Source organism: Balearica regulorum, chromosome 5 (genome assembly GCF_011004875.1).
Source record: "Balearica regulorum gibbericeps isolate bBalReg1 chromosome 5, bBalReg1.pri, whole genome shotgun sequence".
In the NCBI taxonomy this organism is placed as follows: domain Eukaryota; kingdom Metazoa; phylum Chordata; class Aves; order Gruiformes; family Gruidae; genus Balearica; species Balearica regulorum.
Genome location: NC_046188.1, coordinates 69,978,930 through 69,998,533, shown reverse-complemented (window position 1 = coordinate 69,998,533; position 19,604 = coordinate 69,978,930). Strand labels below are relative to the sequence as shown.

The window sequence follows — 19,604 nt, the reverse complement described above, 5'->3', positions numbered from 1 at the left end:
AATAAAAAAAAAACCCCAAGCGACCCTGCAGGAGCTGTTTTGCTGCTGTGCTGCGGTCCTGGGCAGGGAGATGTGACCTCCTCTGTGGCCAAGGCCACCCCCTCTTGGGGACAGCCCCACCACCCTGCACGTGTACGACCCGGGCATCCTCACAGCGATGTCCCCGGGGTGCTGATGCCAACATCGTCGTAGTCCACGTTCCCCGGGGGCTGTGCTGGGGGGTCCCTCGTGGCTCCCGGGGGACTTGGCGGGGGGCAGCTCCCACCTTAGGGGACGCAGCAAAGGCTTGCCGCAGCCCCCCTGGATTTGCTGCCTGCTCCCTGCCCGCTACCGCAGCCAAGCCCCCCCGGAGGTGGCTCTCCGGGGGACAGGGTGGCTCTGGCCCCTCTTACCTGTGGGTGGGACACAGCCCCAGCTCCTCTGCGCCTCCCCCTCGGACATGTCCCCAGCGCTGGGAGCGGGGGACTCTTCCGACACAGCCGTGGCATCGTCATAGTAATGCGAGGGGCCGTGCTGGGCAGGGGAGTCTGGGACGGGCACGGGGGGGGCACGGGAGTGAGCCGCGGGACAGGGAAAGGGGGTGCTTTGCTGCACGCTGCTGGGGGGGGCTGTGTGCCCTCGGTGCCCCAGCGCCTGGCCGTGGCCCCTCTCCCCCGGGGCTCCCCACCGGGGTCCTGCCCCTGTGCCCCTACCTGGGGCTGCCTTGGGGTCACTCTGCTCCACGCTGTCCTTGGGGTAATACGGCAGCTTCGTCCCCGACCCCTCCGACAGGGAGCCTGGCGGGGGGAGGACGGGGTGTCGGGGCTGGCCGGAGCCGGCCCCTTGCCGCAGAGGGACACCCCCGCACCACCGGGCCCTGACCAGGGCTCCCAGCCCCGGTGCTGCGGTGGGGCCGTGGGACAGAGCCCCCCGCTCTTCGGGGGGCAACCACCGGGCACGGGGGGGCTGCACCCACCCGAGCGACTGGGCACCTCCTGGTACTCTGGCGTCAGGGTGTAGTCCAGCTCCTCATAGATGGCGTCAGAGATGGCGCCCGCGGCTCTGTCGGGGCCTGAAATGACGGGCAGCGCTCAGCCGGGGCCCTGGGACCCCCAAACCGGCTCTGCCCTGGCACCCACCCACCGGCACCCACCTCGGCGCTGAGCCCGGGCACGGCACGCCTGCACGGCCAGGGCGCCCAGGGCCAGGCACAGCAGCGTCCCCAGGACCACGCACAGGACCATGGGCACCGATGCCGTCCCCGCCGCTGCCGCTGGGGTGCTGCTGCTGGGGACACCTGCGGGGACGTCGCCGGCGGCGTGAGGGGGGGACCCCGGCCAGCCCGGCGCGGGGGGGCTGCCGCCACAGGCCGAGCTGCCTGTGCAAGTGGCACCGTCGGGGCAGCGACTACCTGGGGATGGGGTGGGAGTCCCGCTCGTGCCATCGCTGTCCTCCTGACAAGTGACGCGGGCGTCCCCGTCGGGGCTGCAGTCCTGCAGGTGCCAGGGTGCCGCCGGGCAGCGCCAGAGCCAGCGAGCCCCCTCCTCGCAGCCCACCCAGGACAGCCAGGTGGGCGCCGGGTCCTGGGCAGGGGCGGCCTCCAGCCAGCCCCCGTCCCCGCAGCCCAGCTGCCGGCAGACGGCGGTGGCCGTGGCGGGGCTGGTGCCGTTGGCGCACACGCGGCCCCAGGTGCCGTTGTAGAGCACCTCCAGGTGCCCGTTGCAGCGGGTGCTGCCGCCCACCAGCCGCAGGGAGAGCTGCTCTGCAAGGGGCGAGGGGGGATGTGTCACGGCAGGGCTGGGCCGGGGACCCCCACGGGGGGATGGCCCCCCCAGCCCCGCTCCCTGATCTGGGGACGCACGGCACTGACCTGAGCAGACGGCTCCCGCCCCGCCACCGCGCCGGCAGACGTGCCGTGCCAAGGCCGGGCAGTCCCAGAGCGACGCCTCGGTCCCGGCGCAGTCACCGGCCCCCGGCCACAGCGGCCCCGTGCCGGGACCGAAGCGAGCCGATCCGGGTGCCTCCAGGGCCGTCCCGCAGCCCAGCTGGCGGCAGACGACGGTGGCGTCCGAGAGGTCCCAGGTGTCCTGGCAGACGGTGCCCCAGGTGCCATTGCCGTAGATCTCCACTCGCCCGGCGCAGCGCCCGGGGCCGCCTGCCAGCCTCACCCGCCGGCTGCCTACGGGGCACGGAGGGGACCGGGCTGGGGCGGCTGCTCGGGGTGCCGGCATCCCCCCCGGCCCTTCCCGGGACACTCACCCGAGCAGACGATGGCCACCTCTTCAGGGCTGCTGGTCGGCACGACGGCCATCCCCGAGACGTTGCACTGGGCCACGTTCTCCTCGGTGCCGGCGCACCACAGCCCCCGCAGCGCCGCGGTGCCCGAGCCCGGCACCGTGTAGATCTTCTCCGGCATGCCGCAGCTCAGCTGCCGGCACACCACGCCGGCACCCCGGGCGTCCCACAGCCCCGCCGGCACACGGGCCCAGGCACCGAGGCCTGCGGCGACCTCCAGCCGCCCGTCGCACCGGCTCTCCCCCTCCACCAGCCGCGGGGGCTCAGCAACGCCTGCAAAATCCCCGGCAGCGCCGTGGGGCCATGGCACCAGCCCTGGGGGGGGCCCTGAAGGGATGGTGGGGCCCCGCTTCGGCCCTTCCCTCGCCCCAAAATGGCCCTGTGTCCTCCTCTCCCGATTTTTAGGGGCTCCCAAAAGCCCCCTGAGGCTTTTCCCGGCGTGTGCCATACAGACCTGAGCAGTTGACGGCGGCGGCGTGGCCGGGGAGGCAGGGGGGCTCCCCCAGCACCACCGTGGGGCACTCGCCCGGGTGCCGCTCGCTCCCGTCGCAGCCAAAGATGTCCCGCCGCAGCGGCCCATCCCCGACGCCGAAGGAGCCTCCCGGGGGCACGGTGGCCGCGGGGCCGCAGCCCAGGTGGTGGCAGAGGACGTGGGCGTCGGGCAGGTCCCAGTCGGTGGCGCAGACGGACCCCCACGTCCCCCCCGCCTCCGCCTCCACCCGCCCGGCGCAGCTCGAGCTGTTGTCCCCCAGACGGAAACCGGTGTAGGCTGCGGCAGAAAGGGTGTTGGGGGGGGACACCATGGTACGGGGACCCCCCAGCACCCCCCCGCGGTGTCCCCAGGGCTTACGGGAGCAGATGATGCCGGCATGGCCGGTGCAGCCCTGGCCGCGGGGCTGCTGCTGGGCGCAGGCGGAGAGGAGGAGCTCGGTGCCGGTGCACTCGAACCCCCCCTCCCAGAGCGGCCCCGTTCCCGCCTCAAACCAGCCGGCGACAGCCAGCGCCGTGCCACAGCCCAGCTCCCGGCACACCACCTGGGCGGCCTTGATGTCCACGTGGTCCTGGCAGACGCTGGTCCAGGTTCGGCCCTGCCGCACCTCCAGCCGCCCGGCGCAGGCGCTGGCGCTGCCGACCAGCCGGGTGAACCCTGCCAGGAGAGGCACAGGGTCAGTGGTGGGGGACGTGCCGGGACTGGCGCGTCCCTCCCTGCCGCCTGGCTCCTACCTTGGCAGATGACGGCGGTGTCAGACCCGTGAGTGCCACCGTAGGGTCCCCATCCCTGGATCTCGCAGTTCCAGAGGGCGGTCTCGTCCCCGCGGCAGTCGATCCAAGCCAGGTTGATGGGGCCGTCCCCTTGGCCGAAGAGGGCGCTGGCATAATAGGCACCGGCGGCCGAGCCGCAGCCCAGCTGCTGGCATACCACCTCGGCATCCTCCATGTCCCAGGCGTTGTCCGCCACTGAGCCCCAGCGTCCCTGCAGCTTCACCTCCACCCTCCCGGCACAGGGACCCCCGCCGCCGACCAGCCTCAGCTCCACCGCCTCTGCACCGGGGCACCGGCACGGCCTCAGCCCCGCTGGGGGATGCCCCGGCACACGGCGGGTGTCCCTGCACGGCCACCCCTCCCCTCACCTGCACAGGTCACCCCCACGTCCCAGTTGTGGCCACAGAAGTGCTGTCCCCAGCCGTAGTTGGGACACTCCTGCAGCATCGTCTCGTCACCCTGGCAGAAGAAGGGCTGGAGCCAAATCCGGCCGGTGCCCTGCCCGAACGGGGCGTAGGGGGATGACCTGACCACCGGGCCACAGCCCAGGTACCGGCACACCACGGTGGCCCATTTGGTATCCCGGTCGAGGTCGTAGATGCAGACGGAGCCCCACTCGCCCTCGTGCTTCACCTCCACCCGGCCGGCACAGCGCCCGCCGCCATCCACCAGCCGCAGCTCCCCGGTGCCTGCGGAGGGAGGGTGCTGAGCCCAGCCCGGGGCTGGGAGCGGGGTGTCCCCTGCCCCATGGCTGCCCCCCACCCCGGGAGCTCACCCCCACAGAGCTGAGCATACAGGAGCAGCCCCAGCACCCCGACGGGCACCATCTCGCCGAGCCAGACCCCCCCGGTGCGGGGCGGGTAATATATAGGCAGCGCCGCAGCCGGGAGCCAATGGAGGTGGCAGCACCTTTCGAGCCGTTATCAGGTGGGTTATCTCCCGGCTGGCGGGGCCCCGGCCTCCAATAACGTGCTCTGTGCCCAAATATGAGGCTCGGCTCCGCTTCTGGCGTCACACACCTCGCCACAGTGGGTCGGCACCCGGATGTCCCCGGGGAGAGCCAGCCCCCCCCCGAGGCATCTGCCGCCGGCACGGGGCACGTGGACCCTTCCCCACCGTGTCCCCCCGCGGGGCTGACCCCGCTGCCAGTGCCCGGCAGGACCCCGGTCCCAATGGCGACAGGATTCACCCCAAAACCTACCAAAGCCTCCACAGGGCCGCCCGCAGCACCGGCACAGGGCAAAGCCCAAAGATCTCGGCACGTCGGCGCCCCTCCTTGGGGTGCTGCCCTCCCCGGGGGTGCCCGGAGACCCGCAGGGGGGACCCAGGCAAAGCAGCCCCCGTCTCACCGCCGTGTTTGCAGGTGGCACATCCCCAGCCCCTCGCGGAGCCCGGCAGCACATGGCGGCGCTGCCCGCGCTGCCTGCAGTTGTGTCCCCGCGCTCGCCTCGCAGCGCGGGCAGGAAGGAGGCGGTTTCACCCCAGGCGGGGACCCGGCATCGGCATCGACCGCACGCGGCTCCCCGGCCACCTGCAGTGCTACCGACATCGCCGGTATCTGCCCGCGGTGACGCCACTGACGGCTGCACGGAGCCGACCCGGTGCCGGGGAGGGGGGAACCTAGGTCTAGCTGCTTCTCCTCAAATTGTTGTCCCGCAAGGCTGATCCTGGGAGCGAATAAACCCACTAAGGTCGTCAGATTATTTCTATTGTAGAGCATTTTTGCAATGCTTCAACTGTGAGGCCCCAGCCTGGGTGGATCCAGATCTCAAGAGCTGTAAGGAGTCCAGCAAGGATGCTGCAGACCTTCTGGCCGCGATCAGACAAAGCCTGAAGTTTGTGCAAAGCTTTAACCACTCTTGTACCTATCGGTCTTCCTGGCTTGCCAGTTGAAATTCCCCGTAGTTAACCTCAGCTTGCGCTTCAGCGCCTACTTCAAATCCTGCTCAGTCTACTCATATTAAAACTTGGTACCTCTCACCTCTTCAGTAGCTCCGGTCGCTGGAACACCATCCACGTAAGATGTTTTTTTCTTTAGTCTCTGGAGACAACAGTTTGAGCAAGTTTCTGGCATAAGCCTGTGCCCACAGGTACGGCACCCATTTGTGCGGGCAGTGCCAGCTGGAAGCCACCCTCCTTACCGACGCCTTCGGCCAGCTGGGAGCCGGCAGAGACGCAGGAGCATCACGCTCTCCCGCTACTGCTCCTCTGAGCTGTGCATCGCTCCTTCCAGCAAACCCCATCCCACTTCCTCACATCTCCTGCTAAATCCTTTAATGCTCTCCAGAGCCCTTAACATCTGTAATCCAGTTGGAGTTTTTCCCCTCTGCCATCACCATTTCCCAAACATCCCCTATTCCTCTGCCTCCTCAGCTCCGGTGCCCACCCCCTCGTCACGGGTCCCGCTTGGCCCCCATGTTAAATTTTCCCCTTTTCCCCTGAACGCAGAGGTAGCAGCACCCCTCCGTTTGATCTCCACCTTCGAGCAGCGAGTCCCTGTGACTCGTCACGGTGCCTCGCTAGCAAAGCGCCGGTGGGATCCCAGCTCCTTTTTCCTTTCCCTTTCAGACATATCACCCGGATAATCCTCTTCCTCTGACAGCTCACAGTCTAATGCTCCGTTTCCCACAGCTATTTTTAATTTCTCTATCCTACTCTGCTTTTGCAAGCACCTAAATTTAGCTCCACGTTGCCCGTGATGGGGTCCCCTTGGAGGTGTCCCCCCTGACACTCCAGGGTGAAAGCTGCAGCAGGCAGTAATTCCTGCAGGAAACTGCAGCTTCCCTCTGTTCTCCTGAGTTTACAGGAAACTAATTCCAGCCAGATCTGCTCCCGAGGAGCCGGGGGGATGGCACTTATCTCCTAAAGACCCGGGAGATTGGAAATGGGGAGGAGAAGAGCGATAGCAGAAATAAGGAACCCCAAAGGAGGAGGAGGAGGAGGAGGAGGAGGAGGGTCCGTGACTTTTCTTACCAAGCTAGTAAAAGGCTTGGGGACCCCGAGCAAAGCGCATTTTCTCTGGCAGGGTTGGAAATTCAGGGGCTTTTCAGTTGAACCCACAACCTGTTGTTAGGAGGAGGGTGAGCTGCCAGCACCGGGGAGGCGAGAGGCAGCAGAGGGGCTGCGGCATCTGCGAGCATCAGCGCGCTTTCCTAAAGCCGCCTTTTCTCCCCAAAACCAGCATCTGCCTTGTGGGCTTGTTGCCGGGAATCCTTCAGGTAGGAAATTGCCCACCCGGGTGGTTTTATGGAGGCCGGCTGGCGAGTCGTCCCGCGGCGAGGAAGGAGGAAGGGTGTGCCGGATGTTGGGCTGCCATTGAAAAGCGAGACCTGCCTGCGCGCGGGATGGGGATTTCGGGCAGCGCCTCAGCCCTTCTGGCAGCCACCCACCATCCTGCCGCCCGGTGCGGTGAGTGCATCGCGGCACGGCCGGCCACGCTGCGCCGAGGGACGGTGCGGGCACGGCGGGATGGGGAACCGGCCAGGCGGGGTGGTGGGGACCGGGCTGTCCCCGGGGCCGGAGGGGCTCTGCCCTGAGGGGCTGCAGCTCCCAGTCTGGTTAGAAGCCCCCACGATGCTTTTTGGGGGGCTTTTCTATCTCCTGTGCCGCATCCCGGGGGGGGAATCCTGCAGCCCTGCCGACCTTGCGGAGCTGGGGTGACTGTTCCCAGTCTTTCCATCGCAGGAAGAACCGCGCTGTACAGGACAAACTCGGTGCTCAGCTCCAAAACCTCTTGCCGTGGCGCAGCCAGGACTTCTAACCGCTGGTATTTTCAGGTGACATCCCAGCATGGCAGGGGAAGAATGTGCATTAGCCGTCCTCTTACAAGCACTCCAAGGTCTCGCACCTAAAGACTTTTGGGAGTTTAAGACAAAGTTATCGGAGGTTTGTGCAGAAGGAGGACACAATATCCCCAGGGATTCGCTGGCGAAGGCCACCAAACCTTGCACGCTGGTCAGCTGCATGGGCAAGAACTACAGCAAAGACGCCGCCATGGACGTAGCGATTAGGTTGTTCGAAGAGATGAACCAGAGAGACCTCGCTGAGAAACTCCTGGGTGAGAAGGTGAAAGGTAGGAAGCCAGCCTACATTTTGCTTTTCTTTGCCTCTTGTTCCCTTGAGTGGCCTTGGAGACAGGTAGAAGTTGGTAAGAGCAGGTTTCGGCTTCCCGGGGAGCCTGGGAACGTGAAGACGTCCCGCTGTGATCCTGTTAGCGTGGGGGCTGTCCTCTTGCTCTCCCCACTTACTGCCGGGCTCCCTCTCCTCCTGGAGAAGAGCCTGCAGCTCTCAGCACCGCCTGGCAGGCAGCTGGGCAGATCCTCTCCTCCTGGGACGGGGATCCAGGGCATCTCTGCAGAGCTCACGTGGGGTAACGCCTTGGAGCCGCAGGCATCCCCGGGAGCAAGAGGGGGACTGTGCCTTTGGCCTCCGGGGCACGAGCAAGAGGGGGACGGAGGCTGCAGGTGGCCCCGGGCAATTGCGTCTGCTCCCACGGTGGATGGGGATTGCAGGGCGGTTAAAACAGGGCTTGATGGATCAGGATGATGGGGGGACGTAGCAGAGAAGGACCCCCCAACTGAACGGAGGCCCAAAGTTCTCACAGACCGATGGCCTTATCCCCTCTGCCAGACTTAGGAAAGCGTTGAAACAAGTGTCCCGTTGGCGTGTCAGGAGCGCGGTTGGGCTGGTTAGGAGCTCCTCGGGAATCCGGCTGTGCTTGGGACTGACTCTGCTTCTCACTGGTGCAGAGTACAAGCGGAAATACAGAGAGCACGTGGCCCGGGAGTTCCTCCGGTACAAAGATGTGAACTCCTGTCTCGGGGAGAACCTGTCCGTCAGCAGCCGCTACACCAACCTGACCATCGCCAGGAAACCTTGGAGCAAGCGCGGAGGTGAGCATGAAGCTGTGGGCGCCGGCTGTAGATGTGCCGATGTCGGCAACGGAGCAGCCACCGTCACTGCGCAGACACTGTTTAAACTCGATGAAGATGGGCAAACGCTGCAGGTCGTGGTGCTGGTGGGGGCCCCGGGGATGGGGAAGACAATGACGGTCAGGAAGGTGATGGTGGAGTGGGTGGAAGGGACCCTCTACGCACAGTTTGACTACGTCTTCTGCATAGACTGTAAAGACCTTGCCTTCACCAAGGAAGCGAGCCTGGCAGACCTCATCTCAAAGTGCTGCCCTCACCGGCGAACACCACCGATTGGGAAGATCCTGGATGACCAGCAGAAGATCTTGTTCATTTTTGATGGTTTTGAGGCCCTGGGACTTTCCTTGGTTCAGCCCACAGATGAGCTGAGCTCCCACCCCAGAGAAGTGAAGCCGCTGGAAACCACCCTGATGAGCTTGTTGAAGAAGACTCTTCTCCCCAAGTCCTCCTTGCTCATCACCACGAGGCCAACAGCCCTTCAAAGCCTGGGGCGGTGCCTGGAGGGCCAGTATTACGCCGAAATACTGGGATTGTCGGCAGCCATGAGGGAGCAGTATTTCCACAGGTATTTTGAGAACTACAGTGAAGCCGATGCGGCCTTCAGGTTTGCCAGGGGCAACGAGATCCTCTACAGCTTGTGCGTCATCCCTGTCATGAGCTGGACCGTCTGCACCATCCTTGAACAAGAGCTTCACAAGAAGAAAAACCTCGTCGAGTGCTCTAAAGCCACCACGCAGATGAGCGTCTTTTACCTCTCCCGGTTAATGAAGTGCAGAAGCAGGGACAACCCGCAGGACCTCCAGCAGTTCCTGCACAAGCTCGGCTCCTTGGCCGCTGATGGCATCTGGAAGCACAAGGTCCTCTTTGAGGAGAGGGAAATCAAGGACCGTGGCTTGGACCAGCCGGACCTTCTCCCCCTCTTCCTCAATGAGGAGGTCTCAAAGAAAGGCCTAGACCATGAGAACACCTACAGCTTCACTCACCTGCACCTCCAGGAGTTTTTTGCAGCGATGTTTTACGTCCTGGAGGACAACGAGGAAATGGTCGGTGACTCGGGGGCTCTCGTGAAGGACGTAAATATGTTATTCGAAAGCTATAGCAAGTCCAGGAAGGATTTGAACTTGATGGTGCGCTTCCTGTTTGGTCTGGTAAGCCAAAAATCAATAGAGTATGCGGACAAAATCATCGGGTGCAGAATTTCACCGCAAGCCAGGGAAGATATGCTGAGGTGGCTTCAGGGGAGGCACAGAGGCATCTCCCATCCCAGCCAAGCGCTGAAGGTTTCAGACTTGGACACTTTCCACTTTTTGTTTGAGATGAACGAGGAAAGCTTCGTGCAAAGTGCGTTGGGTCGTTTCACCGACCTAGACTTGCAGGACGTCAACTTGACCCTGTACGACCAAATGGCTCTTTCCTTCTGCATCAGGCAGTGGGCTGAGCTGGGCTGCGTCACCCTCCGGGGATGCTCCTTCGACCAGGACGATCCCGGGGAGGAGCCGCATGCCTCGGTGCCTCGGTAAGTACTGCCCCTCTCTGCTCCAGCAACCCAAAATCACAAAGAAGTCTCCTTCTCCACCCAAAGGATGGGTTTAGAGGCACTTCAGCTCCTTCCACCCAAAGACCAGCTTGCCCTTTCACTGGGCATTTAATTCCTCAGCGGGGGATGTTTGCCTTTTTCCTGGGGAGAATTGTGGGAGGATAAGGATCACCTGGGCTCCTCCATCCGCTGCATGTGGTGGGATTGGTGGACACGGAGCATCTCAACTCACCTTCCCCAGCCCGAACGGGCCCATCTGCGCCCGGGGGTCACTTTGGCTTCACATCCCCCTTCTCGCATGCGAAGGGCAGATCCCAGGTGCTGAAACAGCAAGTACAACCCAAGCTTTACCTGAGAGCGGGGTAACTCCAGCAGTAACGCTTGTGATCCTTTGCATCTCCAAAGCCATGGAGGTCCCTCCTGAGGAGCTGGTGGCACGCTCTTCTTCGGGGCTGTGGCGTGCCAGCATCGAAGCCGGGAGCTCCCAGCACCGGTGAGGGCTGCCCGTGCCCCCCGGGGCCCTGTCCCCCTGCAGCTCCGGTGCCTCAGGAGCTGGAGGACGTCCCCATCCCCGTGTCCTCACCGAGCAGCAGCGAGAGGAGCTGCACTCCCCCATCCACCCGCTCTGCCGGGCACTGCGGCACCCGGGCAGCAACCTGCGGGCACTCCGGTAAGAGACCTGCGCTCGGCGCCAAACCAAAACCACAGCCGCTGGCACAGGGAGGGTGCGAGGCCGGGGCCTGGTCACCCCAGCTGGCTCTGGGGCACGGGTGGGGGGCACCCAAACCAGAGGGGAGCAGGTGGCAGGTGGGTGCTGTACAGGGGGTGGGAGCAGCACAGGGAACACCAACACCCCCCACACTGCCCACCGCACCCTGGGGACCACCAGCATGTGGTGGGTGGGGTCCCACCTGCTGATTGGCTGGGCCATGGGTGGGGTCCCTCCATGCGGATTGGCTGTGGGATGTTGGGTGGGGTCCCTCCATGCTGATTGGTGCTGGGTGGGTTCCCTCCATGCTGATTGGACACATGTTGGGAGGATGTGGTCCCTCCATGCTGATTGGCCAGGTGGCAGAGGTGAGCAGCTGGGGGCAGGTGTGATGAGCCCGTCTGTTCTCTGCGGCTCTCCCTGCAGGCTGTGGTGGTGTGGGCTGTCGGAGAGCTGCTGCGCGGAGCTGGCGGCGCTGCTGGCCGAACACCCCAGCCTGGCCCGGCTGGAGCTGGGCGACGGCACGCTGAGCGACGGTGGCGTGCGCCTGCTCTGCGAGGGGCTGCGGCAACCCGGCTGCTGCCTGCGCGTCCTGCGGTGAGTGGCCCCGGGCACCCCACGGGCATCCCCCCCCGGGCACCTCCCAGGCGGCCAAACCCGCGGGCTGGGGTGCGGTGCTGGGGAGGTACCCCAAAACCGTCCCTCTGGGGTGGCATCGTCCCTCTGCCCCACTCTCCCAGGGCGAGGAGCTTGAAAGCAGTGACACCGGGCTGGGGACCGTCACCGCGGTGGGGTGGCACGGCAGGGGCTGGCCCTGAGGGTCCGTCCTGCTGGTCCCCGGCAGGCTGTGGTACTCCCGCCTCACCAGCGCCTGCTGCGAGGACCTCGCCGCCGTGCTGGGCACCAGCCCGTGCCTGGAAGAGCTGGATTTGTCCTTCAGCGAGGGGCTGCGCGATGCCGGCGTGCAGCTGCTGTGCGAGGGGCTCCGGCGCCGCACCTGCCGGCTGCGGACGCTGCGGTAAGGGGCCGCGGGGCCGGCCGGCGCTCCATCCTTCCCACCCGGAGCGGCTCGCCAACCGGCTGCTCAAACCCCGCGTCCCCCTTTGCCTCGGTCGCGCAGGTTGGGGAGCTGCCGGCTGACGGGCGCCTGCTGCCGAGCCCTGGCCGCTTGGCTGGTGGAGAGCCCCAGCCTCGCCTGCCTGGACCTGAGCGACAACGAGCTGGGAGCTGACGGCGTCCTGCAGCTCTGCCAGCAGCTCCGGCATCCCGCCTGCTCGCTGCGGGCCCTGGGGTAAGCCCGCACGTCCCCCTTCCATCCCCGGCGTCCCCGTGCCGGCATTTCGGGCTCGGATGCTGCAGGACGCGGAGGGGGATACCCAGCGTCCCGGAAAGCAGGGGGTGGGTTTTAAGAGCCCTTCTCCTTTTCTCTTCCTTTTGAATTTAAAGACTGAGCACGTCTGGGTTAAACGAGGAAGCGCTGCGGGAGCTGGCTGCCGTGCGGGCGCTGAAGCCCGACCTGAAGATCGGGTACTTCCTCGAGCAGGATGTGCCGCAGGCGGGGGCCATGGCCCGGCTGCCCTTCCACCGCGGGGTCCTGCCCGGCGTGGGGGACCCGGGGGGCAGGAAGGTGCTCCCCGCCTTTAGGAGAGGGGTCCCCCCCTTTGGGAGACGTCCTCGCAACAGCCGGAGCCAGTTCTAGCCCGGTGCTGCCGAAGTGGGGGAAGCCTCCCCGGGTTGGAGCCTGCCCCGTGCGTGGGGGGACAGGGGGTCCCAGGACACCCCCGGGCCCTTCTCCTTCCTGCCCCGTCCCCACCATGCCCAGGGCTGTGTCTGTGGGTCCAGCTCCTGCCCCACAGCCCCGAGGGATGGCCGACGTACCCCGGAGCGAGGTGCCAGCCCTGGACGCGAGGCTCCAAGCGTTTTAGTTTCAGGTTTTAATAGAAAAGAGACATTCACGGTGAAAGAATAATAATAATAAAAAAAAACCCCAAGCGACCCTGCAGGTGCTGTTTTGCTGCTGTGCTGCGGTCCTGGGCAGGGAGATGTGACCTCCTCTGTGGCCAAGGCCACCCCCTCTTGGGGACAGCCCCACCACCCTGCACGTGTACGACCCGGGCATCCTCACAGCGATGTCCCCGGGGTGCTGATGCCAACATCGTCGTAGTCCACGTTCCCCGGGGGCTGTGCTGGGGGGTCCCTCGTGGCTCCCGGGGGACTTGGCGGGGGGCAGCTCCCACCTTAGGGGACGCAGCAAAGGCTTGCCGCAGCCCCCCTGGATTTGCTGCCTGCTCCCTGCCCGCCACCGCAGCCAAGCCCCCCCCGGAGGTGGCTCTCCGGGGGGACAGGGTGGCTCTGGCCCCTCTTACCTGTGGGTGGGACACAGCCCCAGCTCCTCTGCGCCTCCCCCTCGGACATGTCCCCAGCGCTGGGAGCGGGGGACTCTTCCGACACAGCCGTGGCATCGTCATAGTAATGCGAGGGGCCGTGCTGGGCAGGGGAGTCTGGGACGGGCACGGGGGGGGCACGGGAGTGAGCCGCGGGGCAGGGAAAGGGGGTGCTTTGCTGCACGCTGCTGGGGGGGGCTGTGTGCCCTCGGTGCCCCAGCGCCTGGCCGTGGCCCCTCTCCCCCGGGGCTCCCCACCGGGGTCCTGCCCCTGTGCCCCTACCTGGGGCTGCCTTGGGGTCGCTCTGCTCCACGCTGTCCTTGGGGTAATACGGCAGCTTCGTCCCCGACCCCTCCGACAGGGAGCCTGGCGGGGGGAGGACGGGGTGTCGGGGCTGGCCGGAGCCGGCCCCTTGCCGCAGAGGGACACCCCCGCGCCACCGGGCCCTGACCAGGGCTCCCAGCCCCGGTGCTGCGGTGGGGCCGTGGGACAGAGCCCCACGCTCTTCGGGGGGCAACCACCGGGCACGGGGGGGCTGCACCCACCCGAGCGACTGGGCACCTCCTGGTACTCCGGCGTCAGGGTGTAGTCCAGCTCCTCGTAGATGGCGTCAGAGATGGCGCCCGCGGCTCTGTCGGGGCCTGAAATGACGGGCAGCGCTCAGCCGGGGCCCTGGGACCCCCAAACCGGCTCTGCCCTGGCACCCACCCACCGGCACCCACCTCGGCGCTGAGCCCGGGCACGGCACGCCTGCACGGCCAGGGCGCCCAGGGCCAGGCACAGCAGCGTCCCCAGGACCACGCACAGGACCGTGGGCACCGACGCCGTCCCCGCCGCTGCCGCCAGGGTGCTGCTGCTGGGGACACCTGCGGGGACGTCGCCGGCGGCGTGAGGGGGGGACCCCGGCCAGCCCGGCGCGGGGGGGCTGCCGCCACAGGCCGAGCTGCCTGTGCAAGTGGCACCGTCGGGGCAGCGACTACCTGGGGATGGGGTGGGAGTCCCGCTCGTGCCATCGCTGTCCTCCTGACAAGTGACGCGGGCGTCCCCGTCGGGGCTGCAGTCCTGCAGGTGCCAGGGTGCCGCCGGGCAGCGCCAGAGCCAGCGAGCCCCCTCCTCGCAGCCCACCCAGGACAGCCAGGCGGGCGCCGGGTCCTGGGCAGGGGCGGCCTCCAGCCAGCCCCCGTCCCCGCAGCCCAGCTGCCGGCAGACGGCGGTGGCCGTGGCGGGGCTGGTGCCGTTGGCGCACACGCGGCCCCAGGTGCCGTTGTAGAGCACCTCCAGGTGCCCGTTGCAGCGGGTGCTGCCGCCCACCAGCCGCAGGGAGAGCTGCTCTGCAAGGGGCGGGGGGGGATGTGTCACGGCAGGGCTGGGCCGGGGACCCCCACGGGGGGATGGCCCCCCCAGCCCCGCTCCCTGATCTGGGGACGCACGGCACTGACCTGAGCAGACGGCTCCCGCCCCGCCACCGCGCCGGCAGACGTGCCGTGCCAAGGCCGGGCAGTCCCAGAGCGACGCCTCGGTCCCGGCGCAGTCACCGGCACCCGGCCACAGCGGCCCCGTGCCGGGACCGAAGCGAGCCGATGCGGGTGCCTCCAGGGCCGTCCCGCAGCCCAGCTGGCGGCAGACGACGGTGGCGTCCGAGAGGCCCCAGGTGTCCTGGCAGACGGTGCCCCAGGTGCCATTGCCGTAGATCTCCACTCGCCCGGCGCAGCGCCCGGGGCCGCCTGCCAGCCTCACCCGCCGGCTGCCTGCGGGGCACGGAGGGGACCGGGCTGGGGCGGCTGCTCGGGGTGCCGGCATCCCCCCCGGCCCTTCCCGGGACACTCACCCGAGCAGACGATGGCCACCTCTTCAGGGCTGCTGGTCGGCACGACGGCCATCCCCGAGACGTTGCACTGGGCCACGTTCTCCTCGGTGCCGGCGCACCACAGCCCCCGCAGCGCCGCGGTGCCCGAGCCCGGCACCGTGTAGATCTTCTCCGGCACGCCGCAGCTCAGCTGCCGGCACACCACGCCGGCACCCCGGGCGTCCCACAGCCCCGCCGGCACACGGGCCCAGGCACCGAGGCCTGCGGCAACCTCCAGCCGCCCGTCGCACCGGCTCTCCCCCTCCACCAGCCGCGGGGGCTCAGCAACGCCTGCAAAATCCCCGGCAGCACCGTGGGGCCGTGGCACCAGCCCTGGGGGGGGCCCTGAGGGGATGGTGGGGCCCCGCTTCGGCCTTTCCCTCACCCCAAAATGGCCCTGTGTCCTCCTCTCCCGATTTTTAGGGGCTCCCAAAAGCCCCCTGAGGCTTTTCCCGGCGTGTGCCATACAGACCTGAGCAGTTGACGGCGGCGGCGTGGCCGGGGAGGCAGGGGGGCTCCCCCAACACCACCGTGGGGCACTCGCCCGGGTGCCGTTCGCTCCCGTCGCAGCCAAAGATGTCCCGCCGCAGCGGCCCGTCCCCGACGCCGAAGGAGCCTCCCGGGGGCACGGTGGCCGCGGGGCCGCAGCCCAGGTGGTGGCAGAGGACGTGGGCGTCGGGCAGGTCCCAGTCGGTGGCGCAGACGGACCCCCACGTCCCCCCCGCCTCCGCCTCCACCCGCCCGGCGCAGCTCGAGCTGTTGTCCCCCAGACGGAAACCGGTGTAGGCTGCGGCAGAAACGGTGTTGGGGGGGGGACACCATGGTACGGGGACCCCCCAGCACCCCCCCCGCGGTGTCCCCAGGGCTTACGGGAGCAGATGATGCCGGCATGGCCGGTGCAGCCCTGGCCGCGGGGCTGCTGCTGGGCGCAGGCGGAGAGGAGGAGCTCGGTGCCGGTGCACTCGAACCCCCCCTCCCAGAGCGGCCCCGTTCCCGCCTCAAACCAGCCGGCGACAGCCAGCGCCGTGCCACAGCCCAGCTCCCGGCACACCACCTGGGCGGCCTTGATGTCCACGTGGTCCTGGCAGACGCTGGTCCAGGTTCGGCCCCGCCGCACCTCCAGCCGCCCGGCGCAGGCGCTGGCGCTGCCGACCAGCCGGGTGAACCCTGCCAGGAGAGGCACAGGGTCAGTGGTGGGGGACGTGCCGGGACTGGCGCATTCCTCCCTGCCGCCTGGCTCCTACCTTGGCAGATGACGGCGGTGTCGATGTGGTGAGAGCCGCTGTAGGGTCCCCATCCCTGGATATCGCAGTTCCAGAGGGCGGTCTCGTCCCCGCGGCAGTCGATCGCAACCAGGTTGATGGGGCCGTCCCCTTTGCCGAAGAGGGTGCTGGCAAAATAGGCACCGGCGGCCGAGCCGCAGCCCAGCTGCTGGCATACCACCTCGGCATCCTCCATGTCCCAGCTGTCGTCCGCCACCGAGCCCCAGCGTCCCTGCAGCTTCACCTCCACCCTCCCGGCACAGGGACCCCCGCCGCCGACCAGCCTCAGCTCCACCGCCTCTGCACCGGGGCACCGGCACGGCCTCAGCCCCGCTGGGGGATGCCCCGGCACACGGCGCGTGTCCCTGCACGGCCACCCCTCCCCTCACCTGCACAGGTCACCCCCACGTCCCAGTTGTGGCCACAGAAGTGCTGTCCCCAGCCAGGGTGGGGACACTCTTGCAGCATCGTCTCGTCACCCTCGCAGATGGGCTGGAGCCAAATCCGGCCGGTGCCCTGCCCGAACGGGGCATAGGGGGATGACCTGACCACCGGGCCACAGCCCAGGTACCGGCACACCACGGTGGCCCATCTGGCATCCTGGTCGAAGTCGTAAGTGCAGACGGAGCCCCACTCGCCCTCGTGCTTCACTTCCACCCGGCCGGCACAGCGCCCGCCGCCGTCCACCAGCCGCAGCTCCCCGGTGCCTGCGGAGGGAGGGTGCTGAGCCCAGCCCGGGGCTGGGAGCGGGGTGTCCCCTGCCCCATGGCTGCCCCCCACCCCGGGAGCTCACCCCCACAGAGCTGAGCATACAGGAGCAGCCCCAGCACCCCGACGGGCACCATCTCGCCGAGCCAGACCCCCCCGGTGCGGGGCGGGTGATATATAGGCAGCGCCGCAGCCGGGAGCCAATGGAGGCGGCAGCACCTTTCGAGCCGTTATCAGGTGGGTTATCTCCCGGCTGGCGGGGCCCCGGCCTCCAATAACGTGCTCCGTGCCCAAATATGAGGCTCGGCTCCGCTTCTGGCGTCACACACCTCGCCACAGTGGGTCGGCACCCGGATGTCCCCGGGGAGAGCCAGCTCCCCCCCTGAGGCATCTGCCGCCGGCACGGGGCACGTGGGCCCTTCCCCACCGTGTCCCCCCGTGGGGCTGACCCCGCTGCCAGTGCCCGGCAGGAGCCCGGTCCCAATGGCGACAGGATTCACCCCAAAACCTACCAAAGCCTCCACAGGGCCGCCCGCAGCACCGGCACAGGGCAAAGCCCAAAGATCTCGGCACGTCGGCGCCCCTCCTTGGGGTGCTGCCCTCCCCGGGGGTGCCCGGAGACCCGCGGGGGGGACCCAGGCAAAGCAGCCCCCGTCTCACCGCCGTGTTTGCAGGTGGCACATCCCCAGCCCCTCGCGGAGCCCGGCAGCACATGGCGGCGCTGCCCGCGCTGCCTGCAGTTGTGTCCCCGCGCTCGCCTCGCAGCGTGGGCAGGAAGGAGGCGGTTTCACCCCAGGCGGGGACCCGGCATCGGCATCGACCGCACGCGGCTCCCCGGCCACCTGCAGTGCTACCGACATCGCCGGTATCTGCCCGCGATGATGCCACTGACGGCTGCACGGAGCCGACCCGGTGCCAGGGAGGGGGGAACCTAGGTCTAGCTGCTTCTCCTCAAATTGTTGTCCCGCAAGGCTGATCCTGGGAGCGAATAAACCCACTAAGGTCGTCAGGTTATTTCTATTGTAGAGCATTTTTGCAATGCTTCAACTGTGAGGCCCCAGCCTGGGTGGATCCAGATCTCAAGAGCTGTAAGGAGTCCAGCAAGGATGCTGCAGACCTTCTGGCCGCGATCAGACAAAGCCTGAAGTTTGTGCAAAGCTTTAACCACTCTTGTACCTATCGGTCTTCCTGGCTTGCCAGTTGAAATTCCCCGTAGTTAACCTCAGCTTGCGCTTCAGCGCCTACTGCAAATCCTGCTCAGTCTACTCATATTAAAACTTGGTACCTCTCACCTCTTCAGTAGCTCCGGTCGCTGGAACACCATCCACGTAAGATGGTTTTTTCTTTAGTCTCTGGAGACAATAGTTTGAGCAAGTTTCTGGCATAAGCCTGTGCCCGCAGGTACGGCACCCATTTGTGTGGGCAGTGCCGGCTGGAAGCCACCCTCCTTACCGACGCCTTCGGCCAGCTGGGAGCCGGCAGAGACGCAGGAGCATCACGCTCTCCCGCTACTGCTCCTCTGATCTGTGCATCGCTCCTTCCAGCAAACCCCATCCCACTTCCTCACATCTCCTGCTAAATCCTTTAATGCTCTCCAGAGCCCTTCACATCTGTAATCCAGTTGGAGTTTTTCCCCTCTGCCATCACCATTTCCCAAACATCCCCTATTCCTCTGCCTCCTCAGCTCCGGTGCCCACCCCCTCGTACCACGAGTCACGGTCCTGCTTGGCCCCCATGTTAAATTTTCCCCTTTTCCCCTGAACGCAGAGGTAGCAGCACCCCTCCGTTTGATCTCCACCTTCGAGCAGCGAGTCCCTGTGACTCATCACGGTGCCGTGCCAGCAAAGGGCCAGTGGGATACGGCACCACATCCCGCCGGTATCTTAGCAATCCTGCATTGGCTCAGAAAAATCTTCTCCAGCTTCTCCCAGTTTCTGGATCCATCTTTGCGCTGCTGATTTCGCAGCTACCTGCTGGGCGATCTGGCTCACCGCACTCAGCAGAACTGACCCCTTAGCGCACGTCGGAGCCAAGGCTGGCGTAGGACAAGCTCGAAGCATTGAGCTATTTCATTCCCGTTTGATCTAAAACGTGAAGGCATTTCTCAAAGTGCCACGCTCCAATCCACCACTGTGCTTTATTTTGCCGTCTCATGTGCCCCAGGACAGGGACTGTTGTTCCCAGCTCCTTTTTCCTTTCCCTTTCAGACATATCACCCGGATAATCCTCTTCCTCTGACAGCTCACAGTCTAATGCTCCATTTCCCGCAGCTATTTTTAATTTCTCTATCCTACTCTGCTTTTGCAAGCACCTAAATTTAGCTCCGCGTTGCCCGTGATGGGGTCCCCTTGGAGGTGTCCCCCCTGACACTCCAGGGTGAAAGCTGCAGCAGGCAGTAATTCCTGCAGGAAACTGCAGCTTCCCTCTGTTCTCCTGAGTTTACAGGAAACTAATTCCAGCCAGATCTGCTCCCGAGGAGCCGGGGGATGGCACTTATCTCCTAAAGACCCGGGAGATTGGAAATGGGGAGGAGAAGAGCGATAGCAGAAATAAGGAAGCCCAAAGGAGGAGGAGGAAGAGGAGGAGGAGGGTCCGTGACTTTTCTTACCAAGCTAGTAAAAGGCTTGGGGACCCCAAGCAAAGCGCATTTTCTCTGGCAGGGTTGGAAATTCAGGGGCTTTTCAGTTGAA

The 19,604-nt window shown here is 66.3% G+C and overlaps 3 protein-coding genes across 4 annotated transcripts; 1 reads left to right on the top strand and 2 right to left on the bottom strand.

Annotated features, from left to right (window-relative positions):
• Positions 1 to 102: 102 nt before the first annotated feature.
• On the bottom strand, positions 103 to 4,364 carry LOC142601958 (scavenger receptor cysteine-rich type 1 protein M130-like). Its single transcript, XM_075753118.1, has 13 exons — positions 4,313 to 4,364; positions 3,906 to 4,226; positions 3,499 to 3,816; positions 3,125 to 3,421; positions 2,729 to 3,043; positions 2,239 to 2,547; positions 1,850 to 2,158; positions 1,391 to 1,741; positions 1,133 to 1,276; positions 956 to 1,051; positions 693 to 776; positions 393 to 527; positions 103 to 265 (listed from the first exon to the last, which is right to left on the bottom strand). The coding sequence occupies exons 1-13, from the start codon at positions 4,362 to 4,364 to the stop codon at positions 150 to 152; spliced, it is 2,847 nt and encodes a 948-aa protein (XP_075609233.1). The 3' UTR covers positions 103 to 149.
• A 2,021-nt stretch (positions 4,365 to 6,385) lies between these two features.
• Positions 6,386 to 12,689, top strand: LOC142602167 (NACHT, LRR and PYD domains-containing protein 3-like). Of its 2 annotated transcripts, XM_075755527.1 has the most exons (8): positions 6,386 to 6,755; positions 7,222 to 7,609; positions 8,286 to 9,984; positions 10,541 to 10,675; positions 11,141 to 11,311; positions 11,559 to 11,732; positions 11,835 to 12,005; positions 12,161 to 12,689. In XM_075755527.1, exons 2-8 carry the CDS (start codon positions 7,327 to 7,329, stop codon positions 12,411 to 12,413), a joined length of 2,886 nt encoding a protein of 961 aa, XP_075611642.1. In that variant the 5' UTR covers positions 6,386 to 6,755; positions 7,222 to 7,326; the 3' UTR covers positions 12,414 to 12,689. The 2 variants fall into 2 exon arrangements, with proteins under 2 accessions (XP_075611642.1, XP_075611641.1); XM_075755526.1 differs by having other exon boundaries at positions 6,386 to 7,609.
• A 43-nt stretch (positions 12,690 to 12,732) lies between these two features.
• Positions 12,733 to 17,774, bottom strand: LOC142601957 (scavenger receptor cysteine-rich type 1 protein M130-like). Its single transcript, XM_075753116.1, has 13 exons — positions 17,741 to 17,774; positions 16,596 to 16,994; positions 16,189 to 16,506; positions 15,815 to 16,111; positions 15,417 to 15,731; positions 14,927 to 15,235; positions 14,538 to 14,846; positions 14,079 to 14,429; positions 13,821 to 13,964; positions 13,644 to 13,739; positions 13,381 to 13,464; positions 13,081 to 13,215; positions 12,733 to 12,951 (listed from the first exon to the last, which is right to left on the bottom strand). The coding sequence occupies exons 1-13, from the start codon at positions 17,772 to 17,774 to the stop codon at positions 12,836 to 12,838; spliced, it is 2,907 nt and encodes a 968-aa protein (XP_075609231.1). The 3' UTR covers positions 12,733 to 12,835.
• Positions 17,775 to 19,604: the final 1,830 nt, after the last annotated feature.